The 12,148-nt window shown below is 37.2% G+C and overlaps 1 protein-coding gene across 1 annotated transcript in view; it reads left to right on the forward strand.

The window, feature by feature from the left end:
* Positions 1–12,148, forward strand: part of THADA (THADA armadillo repeat containing) — a 151,844-nt gene that overhangs the window by 100,072 nt on the left and 39,624 nt on the right. The window contains exon 31 of the mRNA XM_064708992.1: positions 6,807–6,892. Within this exon, the coding sequence (XP_064565062.1) occupies positions 6,807–6,892 (86 nt within the window). The remainder of the gene's footprint in view (positions 1–6,806; positions 6,893–12,148) is intronic.

Genomic DNA, 12,148 nt, shown 5'->3' on the forward strand with positions numbered 1-12,148 from the left:
GAAGATTGGACATTCTTCAGCAAAGAGTCTGTTGGGAGTTGATGGAGAGGGGAAGATAAAATGTAAACCCAAAATTTAGTTTCCAGTGTTCCAGCCACAGAAGCTGAGATTATGGAAGACAAAGGCACGGTGGGAAACTCATAATAGGAGGTTGCACAGATCCTATGTGCAACTCGGATTGCATGTTGGACTTAATAAAAACTCTTTCCTGTGTTTATGTAGTGCTAAAGATAAAATTCCAACCTCTAATGTTCCTAAAATTTTGACTTACCAGAAATGTTTATACAGTTCAGAAATACAATAATTTGTGCAATTGCATCCTGTGCATTAACTTGAATATGATGTTCAGGAAACAAATTCTATTGATCTGTTGGAATAAAAAACTGTATGTAATACTGGTGGCTATAAGATAGGAGAATTTGGGGTTTAAATTCATCACCAGTAAGCTGATCTATTTTCTGCCAACTAAAATATTAATTTCTTTAACAATGACATGTTATTTGCACAGAAGAATAGGGCAGTGTTTAGTAATTATAGTGTTTCTTTTATTATGGGACTTTTCCTTAAATTATATTGGTAAGTTTAATCATAAGAACAGGTCTTCCTTCCAGGAACTTTAGTCCTTTCCAGCCTTTCTAAAGGCTCCAGAAGCATACAGCATTACAGTAAGAGTGGCTTTCTCATTGAAGACCAGAGAGGGAGTAGGCAGTTCATTTAATTAATTGATCACTTTAAAAATGGAAATGAAAGCAATCACGCAAGTCATTAAGATGAATCTCTTCTTCTTCACAAGGTAGTTGTGATTGACCTCTGAAGGGGTTGCCATTGTGATCTTGCCAGTTCTGGTGTCTTAACCCTGATGCTTAAGAGTGTGTTTTGATGGTTTTGGACAAAATAGAAGGATTTGTAGGTGACTTGTAAGTTGTATAATTTTGACTAAAGTTCTACATCAACTTGATTCATTATCCAAATATTGTCACCAGTTTTTAAATTTTGGAGCTGAGATTAACCAATCTGAGTTGCTAAGAGTCACTTAAACACTGTATTAAAAAAATATTGTCTGACACTGTTAATTATTTACTGTTTTACTGTGACCAGACCTGTAATGTACACGTTACATTATTAGGAGGAAATTCTATTTTGTTAGTTAGTTAATAAAGTCATATTCCCATTTCAGAAATAAGATTAGAAGTTTAAAAGATTCATAAGGCAGCACTCAGTAAAAAATCTGTAGTTTTTCAGACATTTCTAAAAGCTTGGAGACTCCAAAATGCAGAGCTTTTCTGAGACCTCTTATAAAAGGTTTTAGGAATTCCTCAGACAGCTAAGTACACTAAGATACCTGTAGCTAACCTCATTCACAAGAGAGATATTATGGATTTTTATTTGAAAGACATTAGTTGTCCGGATGCATTTGAAATTTCTTAGTGCTCATTGAGAGTTTGAGGAAATATGCTTTGATTTTTATGTTGTTACATTTTTAGTAAATATTGTAAGTTGCTGTATATTAAATAGTGCTTGTACTGCTAGTAGTTTTCCAACATCTGTTTCCTAATGAGGAAAAATATGAGCAAAATAAACGAGCTCTTTGGAAAACATTGAATTTCTAGAATAACCAAAAGCTAATGTAATAAACATTAACACGAACTGCTTTGATTTCATAATCACTAGCTTGTATCTGTCTTATTTATGTAACAAATGCAATAAATTAATGTTACAGTTGTTGTTGCTCATCTTGAAGTGAGGTGGAAAAAGAGGAATGAATCCAGGATAAAATAGCTGTCAGCTTCTTAAGTCATCTGACTGTCATTGCAAATTGGGGGTTTGGGAAGATAATGAGAATCTGCAGAAGCTGTGCATCAAAATTCTTTGGTCCTTGCTATAAAGGGGTGTTGGCATCCTGACTTTAATACAGCAATCTGGATGGTTATAAATGGTGCCCTTTAATAAGCAGAAATGCTGTTTAAGGGCCTCTTCAAACCTTGGTGTTACAGAAGCAAGAGATTGTCTTTTTCCCAGTGTTCTGACAGAATTGAGGCCAAATGTGTGAGCTTTCCATGTTCTTTGCTCCTTGTTGTTTCTCTTGGAAAAAAAGGTAATTTGCTCCATAATTCATTAATGTTGATCTTGTTTAAATTAAACAGTAATACAGGAGAAACTGAATTTTTAAAAGTTAAGCCATGTGTTTCTGATAGAGTTGAAGCAATGAAGTTGTGGGAGCCAAGTACATGGGAGGTCTGTGACCACATATTGCTGATTTCTTCAATAAATGCCAGCTTGGTTTGCATTAGATCTGCCATCCAAAATAAGCAAACCAATGACTACCTCAAATTCAGCATGACTTAACTATAAAAGGTGAATCAAACATTTTAAAGATAATATTTGTAGAGCTGCAAGCTGTGATAGTCTAGGATCGATTTCAGTTGCATAGTCCTAAGCTGCAATCAGTGGTGCTTAGTGGAGGTGAAGGCAGAGCAGAAATCAAAGCAGCCCTACTGCTACTGTAGGTAGCCAAGGCCAGCTGGAGCAAACCCCAGTGTTGCACATGGAGCTTCTGAGCCTGCCCAGTCTGATTTGCATCTCCTGCAGGGAATGCTTCCTCATTCACCTACCAGGCAGTTCCTTGTTGGAAACAAATAGCTCTTTGTTACTCTGGTCATATAATATCCTATAAATGCTTAACCTAGGCCTCTTCAAAGGCCTGTGAATGGGAGCCTGTGAATTTTAACTGACTCTTTAACTCCATTAACCTTTGTCTTTGAAAAAAAATCCCTGGACTCCTAACAGCTAACAAAAGGTTTCCTCCTGCAAGTGTCTTGAACCCTTTTTAAATTTTATATTCACATGCCAGAATTGAAAATGCAATTGCAAAGAAGTCTGTCTATTCTATCCCCAATCACTTGTTCGTCATTAATGACAAGAAGTTGAGTAAGTTTGGAAGACTTTTATTTTCAGGATAAATCCAGAAATCTGCTGTGAAGTGACAATATTATGCAAACTGGCACCTGTGTTTTCAGATTTTCTACTGTTCAGCCAGGCCTACCTAAAATAGTTAGGAAAAAAAGACATCTGTTTCCATCATAGTGAAGATACTGTTAGGCCAGAGCTTTGGGCAATTACAAAAAAAAAAAAGGCATAAGCCCTTTAAAATCTTCAGTCCAACTTTACTGACTTGTGTCCTTTCAATGTTCTTGTATATTCTGTGGGCTTTTGTGGTCGTAGAATCATAGAATCACCTGGGTTGAAAGGGACCTTAAAAAGGGACCTTAAAGATCACCTGTTTCCTACTCCTCTGCTGTGTGTTTGGGACACCTTCCACTAGAAGAGGCTCTTCAGAGCCCCATCCAACCTGGCCTTGAACCTCCAGGGATGGGGCATCCACAACTGCTCTGGGCAGCCTATTCCAGTGCCTCGCCACCCTCACAGCAAAGGATTTCCTCTTAATATATAATCTAAGCCTGCTCTCACTGAGTTTGAATCCATTCCCCCTTGTCCTGTCGCTACAGGCTCTTGTAAAGTCTCTCTCTTGCAGGCTCCCTTTAGGTACTGGAAGGCTGCAGTATTTTTGAGGCTGAGCAATCCAAATTCTCATAGCCCATCCTCATAGGATGATGTAGTGAGGACACAGCAGCTCCTCCCATAGTCATTTTGTCTCCTTGATTAAATTAGAAATATGTTTTCTCTGCATCGTATTCTTGCTAAGTAGTAATCTAAAGTAATAATCCTTTCTGTTCCTGCCTGTTGCAGGAGTTTTCCTTCCCTCTGCCTGGCAGGTCCAGTCTGTGCCTTGACTTTCACATATTACCCCGGGCAGACAGCCTTTGGCCTCTCTTTGGTCCAGTGCATTGAAACATTCTGCAGCATTAGCTGTTAGTGCAGTTTAATGCAGCAGTTGGCTGGGACCTGATTTTTATTTCCACCTGGACAGTCAAGCTCCAAGTGAGACCACTATGAAGAAGTACTAAAAAGTGTGGGGCAAGCTCCTAAGTGCAGTAAGATTCCAGGACCAGGCTGGCTATAAGCTCTATATCCAAACAAAAAAGAACAATTTGAACTTGTGAAAATGATGGTTTAAGGCATCTGGACACAGTACATCAGGTGGCCATTGGGTCTTTGGTGCCAGCTCTTTGACTTCCAGATGTGCTGTGGTTACACTAAACTACTGGCTAGCATAGACAGAGCATTGCTTTAATCAGGTGTGGATCTGTGCCCTGGCATCACATGGCTGCTATTAGTATAGATGTGTATAGTATGAATATTGTTTTGATATTTCTGTGTAGATATACCCTTAGCTAGGAGAGTCCTAACTGTCTCTAGCTCTACCCCATTCAGAGTCATGTACAGTTTATCATCTGGAGTGAGCCTATGGTGTATTTGTTTCCATTATTAACCAGGTTGGAAGGGAAATGAAATAATTTTTGGATTTTGGACAGAAAAAAGGGATGCTGTTCCAGATGTCTGGAGCTCCCACCTTTTGCTACTGATGCGACTTTCTTGTTTGGAGACAAATTTCCTCAAATCTTGTTAATGAGAACACCACTTTATTGGTCTTGGTGTTAAAAAGGAAACATCTTGTACTGTTCCCCCTTGTGTTGCTGAAGTTCTGCACGAACAGGTCGTGTTAAATACTGTGCCGTGCATCATTTGAAGTGTTCAGCATTGTGATTTTTGGCTGTCAGATCTGTTACATAAATCACAGTTTGATTGTCTTCAAGACTAAGCTTTCTGCTGCAATCTGAACAACACTGAACAGCACTTTGTTTTGGAAAACTGAATTTCCTGTTGTGTCCGTCTGGCACATATGGATGAGAATTCACCAGTGCAACAGAACCAGCCAAGGACAAACATTTGGCATGTTTTATGCTGGAAAAGTCTCATTTCAAAATCAAAGCATGCATATGCACATACTTTAAATGAAGTGGTAAGTGCTTAAAAGGTGGACCAGAATAACAAACATGCCAGTGTTGCTGTTGCCGCTTCTTCAGTAAAAGTTGCATCAGCCATGTTTTGCCCAGGGCACAGTTTGTATGTTGGAAATTTTCTTTCCACTGAAAACATGGAATGATAAGTGAGTCTTCCATTTTTTTGAGGGAGCAGAAGTGCAGTAGACCCATGAAGTTCCTCATATTGGCTGGAAACTTGTGGCTGCTTTCATCCATTTGTGAGAGACCTCTTGTAGTTTGTTTTTCTTCTGAGCCTTTGACTGATCCCTCTGTTTTCTCATGGCTTGAGCTCCCAACTCCATGAGTATTCCTTGCTTGTGTTTTCATTCACTTTTGTGAAGAACAACTTAGGCAGCAACTGAATGCCCAAGACAGAGGAAAAATCTCTGCTTAACCAGAGGGGATAGAAATTAAGTCTGCCTAATATGACTCTGCAAAAATAGGCCATATTAAAATTGCTTTGGCTTCTTAAGGCTTTGGTTGTTGTTGATGATGCATCTTCTCATCAGGCAGCTTGTAGTTCTTGAGCTTGGAGGCAAGCATGAAGAAGTTTGGGGAGGTATGAACTTAGACTACTTCACTAGTGAGAAAGTGTCCAAAAAGTCTCTTTTTATGCAAAAGGAGAAGAAAGCTCCTCTGAAGAGAGATCCTGGTAGCAGATATTCTGCTGTGTGTTGTGTGGATGCCTTATATTGTAGGCCATAAAACAAAGCATAAGTATTTTAGGCTTCTTGCAGAGTTTATACCGAAGGTGAGAGCAATGTTTCTGGTTAAAGTTGTCTGTTTTAATAGGTTCACAGGCTAACTCTCCATAGGCAAATACAGAGACCAAACCATGCAAGAGCCTCAAACCTTTCATTTTTGTGTCGTCATCACTTACCTTACTTGAAAAAGCTTTTTTTTTCTTGAATTTTAAAGATGCTAGAGTTCAGAATATTTGTTGGAACATTTTTAATTAACAATTTTTGAAAGAGTTTCAAACATTAAGATAAGCATACAAAGAAAGTGCCAGATAAAATAAAAATGAAATACTGAACAGAATTAGTCATACCTCAAGCTTGTGTTGCTTGATTCTGAAAGTTTTTGTTTTAGTACAAGTCCCATTGGGCTCTTCAGAATAATTTCTGTGTTTTGAACTAGATTTCCTGTTTGTTCACATTTTAATTTATATCTTTAAAGAGTTTTTATGGTTAAGTATGTTTCAGTGATAGTAATACAAACAAAAACGAAGTTTTTAACCTAATTTTATTTTTCTAATTGGAGAGAAAATAGATGTTTCTCACTTGCAGATTGAAAAGGTGGAGCAGGAAGTAGCTTATTACCAATTTCCATTATATACACAAAATCCCAAATATCCTTGTTTGGAAAAAGAAATACCTGATTTTAAAAACATGAACACCTCTGGTCTTCATCAGAACTGTGAGAAGAGAGCTATGGCCATTAAAAAGGTGTAGCAGGTACCTTGCAAGGGAAGTTTCTCGTTCATGAGCTGTAAAAGTAAGAACTGAAGACTTCTTTTTGCTGATGCATTTAATTACACACATTATCTATAAACAAAAAGACCTAGTAGGTACTGCAACAAGCTGGTTCATCCAGTAATAATGAAATGTATCAAATGCCATTCAGTGCAATGGCTGGAGAAGGAAGGTGTTGCAGTTCTACTAGGGAGACTGTCACTCAGAATGGACCAGGAAGTGAAGCTTAGGTAACTTGTCCTAGTTATTTTATATATGTGTTCTAATTTGACCAGTAGTTTATCTTCATTAATTAAAGCAGACATGCCAAACTAGCTTGTGTTCTGCTGTTTCTGAGCATAAGGTTATAAGGATTTAAGCTTTAAAAACATGATTTTTTTTCTTTTAGGCTAAATCCTTGTTTAGTGACCAGAGCTGCCTATCTTGATGTTCTTGTGATGTTGAGTACTCACCTGGAGAAGTTTCAAAAGCAAGGTAAGTGAATATACTGTTCTGTATGTCAGATTTAATATTTACATCTATTTCTGAGCTCTGTTTAACCTGGAGAAACAACAGTATATTACTTGTGCTTAGGGTATCTACTGACTTCTGGAATCCTTCAGCTGCCTTGTGGAAGAAGGCCCTTTATTCTGCCTTTCTCAAGAACTTGTCCTAGGTTTTGTTGAGGAGAAAACTGAGGCACAGTTCCATGTCAAGGCTTGAAGTGATGATCTTGCAGTATTCCAAGTCCTAGAATGGCTAGCAACAAAAAAGTTCCTTTTCATGTTCCAAAATGGTTTTTTAATCCAAAATCCACATCCTGGACTATTGCAACTTTAACCTTTCCAGAAAACAACAGAAATGTTGTTTTCATGCAACACCTGAAATAGTTTCAGGGAAAGGGTTTTCTGATCTTCAGAAGTTTTATAAAAAACGACTCTGAGAGATTCTTTCAGTTTCTTTTTTCATTTTGATTCTTTATCAATGGGAATTTTTTGAAGGACCAGGAAGAACTTTTAGTGGTTTTAATGTTGTAGATTACAGATAGCAACGGTACAAAACAAGCTGTGAACAATAAGAAAAAACAAAGGTAGGGAAGAAGGTACAGCGTTTCACGTGTGCCAGTGTGTGGGCAGCTTTCAGTCAGCTGTAAGTAGCTTCCTTGTGGGCCTGTTTTGTTCACTTATGAAGAAGTGAGTAATAAATTACCTTGTCAGTCCAGGAAGGCAATTAGTAAATACTTCTGTCATTTTATTTAAAATTTTATCGCTGCATTTAAGTCACTGGAACCATTCTTTATTTCAGAGACATGTTGTGGGCATTATTAATTTTAAAACCAATTCCTTTTGCTTTTTTTTTGCCTAGACCTTTAGTTGATGCAGTTCCATTCTAATTTTAAAATTGGTATTAGTGTGATTTCTTGTAAATGTACAGTTCAAATAGGGATAGTTTTTAGGAAAGCAAATTGGTGATGAACATGTCTGCAATCAGCTTCTTCAGACAGGTTGATGCAGAATAAGCCCTTACAACAGAAGGACAGACATACAGAGTGACTAGGCAAGGGCCACATGCTTTAGAGGGTGAAATGCACCACTTTATCTAAAGCAGTTTCAATATAACATGGCTTTAGGGATGATTTTTTTCCTGGCTATTTACTGTTTTTTCTGGAGCTAAGCTATATCTACCAACAATAATTCTTCTATTAAAAATATATTTTCTTTTTTTTTTATTACTACAGAATAAAGCTTTTTAGATCTTCGTATGCCCTTGGCCTTAGAGATAATCCTTTGCAGTACATTAAAAAGTCTAGCTGTGTGTCACAACTACAAAATAAACAAAAACAAACTCCAAAACCTCCTTCAACCTTATTTGGGCTCATCACCCTTTTACTTTGAATGCTACTTTTAAAAGAGAGATCCTTTTGGGAATATTATTTTTTCCAGTTTTTTTACATCGTCCTCTACCACTGTTCAGATCCTTTATGGTATGAATCATCCTGGTTTTTCTGTAGTCTCTTCATCTGAAGATTTTTTTCATCTTCTGATTATTCTTGCCACTTGCCCTTCAGCTCTATTTTTGTATTTTCTTTTAGGAAGGAACAGCCAGTACTCCAGGGGAGGGCTCCTGCTTTTGCTTACTTACTGGGCATTGCATTTCCTTTATCAGTCTCTTTCCTATTTCAGTTAACCTTGGGGTTTTTTGTCTGTTCTGGTTTTTAAACAATTGCTGCACATTTGCAAAGACTTTTATGGAGCTCTCCACACCAGGAAACTCCCTTCCTTTTTTTTAATGCCCCTGACTTGTGAATAGCCCTTTGAGCTTGAGGGACTGCACCATGCTGTGGCTGGATTACCAACTGTAGTGAGTTCATTTCTTTTTCAAAGCTCATGTGGACTGTACCAAACCTGGGTACTGTGAGGTACATTTTCTGCAGAAGGAAAGCAATTATTTTTGCAGAGTCTCTCTGCTTGGGCACAGTTCATCAGTTTTGTTTTGTTTAAAAGTTTCATTCCTAGGTAAGTTTAAAGGCAGTGTCTACAGAGAGTAAAAATTTAGGCTGGAAGTACTGTTTTGAAAACCTAAAGATACATTTGGGACAATTTTATGTATCACAGGCAAGAAGCCCTTCTGAAAGGAAGGAGTTATGTGTTTATATTAAATAGAAACTGAATGTCCCATGACACAGTTAGAGAAAGACTAAACTCACCAGTTAAAACTGAATGTTTTGAGTCTCCCACTTAAATGTTTTAAAGATATGATTATTAATTGAAGCATTATACTTTTCTGAGATTAAATATCTTGCTCATATATGCATATCTCTGGTTATGAGCCAATTTTTCTCTGTTCTAATCTTGATTTGTAAAGTTGTTTCAATGAATAAAGGGTGAGGGACAAATCCAAATAAAACTGTTTCTTGATGTGTTTATCTAAGAGGCCCCAGGAAGTGCTGTATATGAGTTCCAGGCCACAGGCTGAAACTGATTTTCATCAACAGAAATGGGAATGCAATGTAATGAGCCTGCAACTGGTTAAAATCAGACCACTTCTAATTGATTATGCCTGTCTAAAGAGGCTACAATTACAAAGAGGTTTTCAGAGAACAGCTCTGCCTAGGCCTTTCCTACATTATGATTATTTTCTGTAAGTGATTTGTTGTTTTCAATTAATAAAATCTGTCTCTTAAAGTGCAGGAGGATAGCCCTTAGGGAATTTACTTCACAAATTCAAAAACCATCATCTTTAAAATGTTGGCTAAGGAAGGCAGGGAGTAATGGATACCAAAAGCATCTTGTCCAGCTAAAAATGTACTGCTGGTTAAATGATGATTATTTATCTTAAACAAAACAAAACAACCGCCAAACCCCATAGTTATTCCTGTTTGCTGGACTGGATGGAAGTGTTGCTTGATTCATGTCACTGGGAAAAGACAGTTTTCTTTCCTTGAGGTGATAGGTAAAATCTAGAACTTTTTTCTCCGCTCCTGATATGTCTAATGGCTTTCAGATATGCTGAGACAGTACATATAGCCAAGACTATATAAACTTAAAAATATATTGATTCTGCTGTCAATTGTGGTTGGAAGCAAGCCTTAAAAAAAAGAAAAAAGAGAAATATAGAAATACTATTTTTACCTTTATTGAGAGTAAAGAAAGTTCTTACCAGCTATAGGATTATTTGATGAGCTAATGTCTACTGTCACTACTAATAGTTATTAGTAGTGTCCAGGGAATTTGTTCTTGCAGACCTCTTTGATGTAATTTGTCCACATTAACTGTTTTATAGATCAGAAATCACAGATGTTTAGGCCTTTTCATTCTCCTGGGAGAACAATGCAGTCCTCTTGCAGAGAATATTCTGGCACTTCCTCTCTGCTTCAGATATTACAGAGGAATAAAGTAGCATTTGTAGGCAGATTGGGTTGGAGAAAATGACCTCGAGTCCAGGTGCGAACATGTTCAGCCTTGGCTGTGTATATGGTTATTTGCAAATTCACAAGTTTTGATCAGGAGGAGTTAGAAGCAGAGGTCTGTAGAGCTCCAGATCCATGTGTGCGTCTGAGGTTACACACTTTGCTGTGCTCTCAGAGATGGCCTTTGCAAGAGATGGGATACAGGACTCTGGTGTGATACACTGTTTCACTAAATAAGATTCCTCTGTTGAATATATGAACTTCTGAGAGGATCTGTCATAGACATTCTGCCTTCAGATCTTTTGGCAATTGGTGTTTGCAGCAAAACAGCAAGATGAGAGCATTGCTGTGATCTGCAGTGCTGCTCATGGAGGAGCCAGAGTGCTGAACTGCAGTGAAAGCTCAGATCTGCCATGCTCTGTCTCTCTGTAACAGATGAAGAATGCCACAAGACAGAGGTCACATTTTCCTTCTTGCTCACATCTTGAAAAAGTTTTCTTGTAGTATTTTGTAGTTTTGTGAGGGGAAAAATTGATGCAACTCTCTATAATGGACTTGATTAATAGAAGTGCATTTTGGCCAGAGTTGTGTTCCAAAAAATGGCACTTGTTGATAGAGCTCTGTCAATGTACGTGAAGTAGGATGTAGAACAGAAGAGGGAAAAGATGAAAGAAAATTTTGCTAAAGATAATCCTGCCGAGTTGTTGCTTTGTCCTGTGTATATGCTGTCAATCTGGTTTGGCCTGTTGTCAAGTGTAGTGTCTTCAAAATTCAAGTTTGGTGGGAAAGAGAAAACATTTAAACAGGATGTCAGATAGGTTGAATCTATGTTTTAGGAAAAGATGCCACTTGTAGTCTAACTAAGCGTTTTTCCTTTTTCCATTTGAGGTGGAAGAGTTTATAAAAGTTCTTGAAATTAACCAAACTCCAGTGTTGTGGTTAACCATGGGAACAGTTCCTTAGTATGTACATGATTAATCCTGTTCATAGAGAGATTGTTTTGATACCAAAATGGAGTAGCCAGTATTCTGCTCTAACTTATTTTCTTTCCTGGAGTTTTCCAAAAGCATAATTCCCATTTTCTTGCTTTCTTCTGAATACCTAAACCATCTGTAGTTGTAGGTTATGATTCTTATATTCTGCTCATGAACTAAAGAAATGGTTGCAAAAAATACTGTGCACTACACATGTGTGTGTGTATGTGATGAGAAACATGAGGTATTGTTTCAACTGTCTGCTGATTTTGTCCTCAAATACAACAAAATACTTTTTAAAATAACATACAGAGCAAATATCATTCTCTTGGTTATATTTGTCCTTTTTAATTGGAAGTTATAAAATACATTGATAGAAATAATATGAATTATCAAACTTATGGATGTTTTGCCGTGCTTTGCAATGCAAAGCACAAATTGCTCTTTACATAGGAATCTCTTAAATGTTTGCCTGAATTACGTGATTTGTAGGTCTTTTAAATAGCATTTGAAGGTTGTGGCCATGTTGTTTCCTGTATCATAGTTCCTAATCTTTTCTTATTCTGGTAAGAAGCAAGATGGTAGCCAAGTTTTTCCAGCAGGCTAACTTACAAACTCATGATTTTGGAATGATAAAAATGTGACAGGGTAACTGGGTTAATTATTTTAGCCATACTTGAATTTTCTTTTCCTAGATCCCTAAGAAGTATGGCCAAAAATTATTTGAATAAAAACACTGGCAACTTGTTAATGTGTGTTTTGGTTATTTGGTCTAATTAGATTATAGTTAAATTTACTCTTAACATATTGAAGGCAGTTTTTGTTTATTATATCAGAAACTATATAAAGTTTGCTGGTATATTGACT

The sequence above is a fragment of the Zonotrichia leucophrys genome, chromosome 3 (assembly GCF_028769735.1).
Source record: "Zonotrichia leucophrys gambelii isolate GWCS_2022_RI chromosome 3, RI_Zleu_2.0, whole genome shotgun sequence".
Classification (NCBI taxonomy): Eukaryota; Metazoa; Chordata; class Aves; order Passeriformes; family Passerellidae; genus Zonotrichia; species Zonotrichia leucophrys.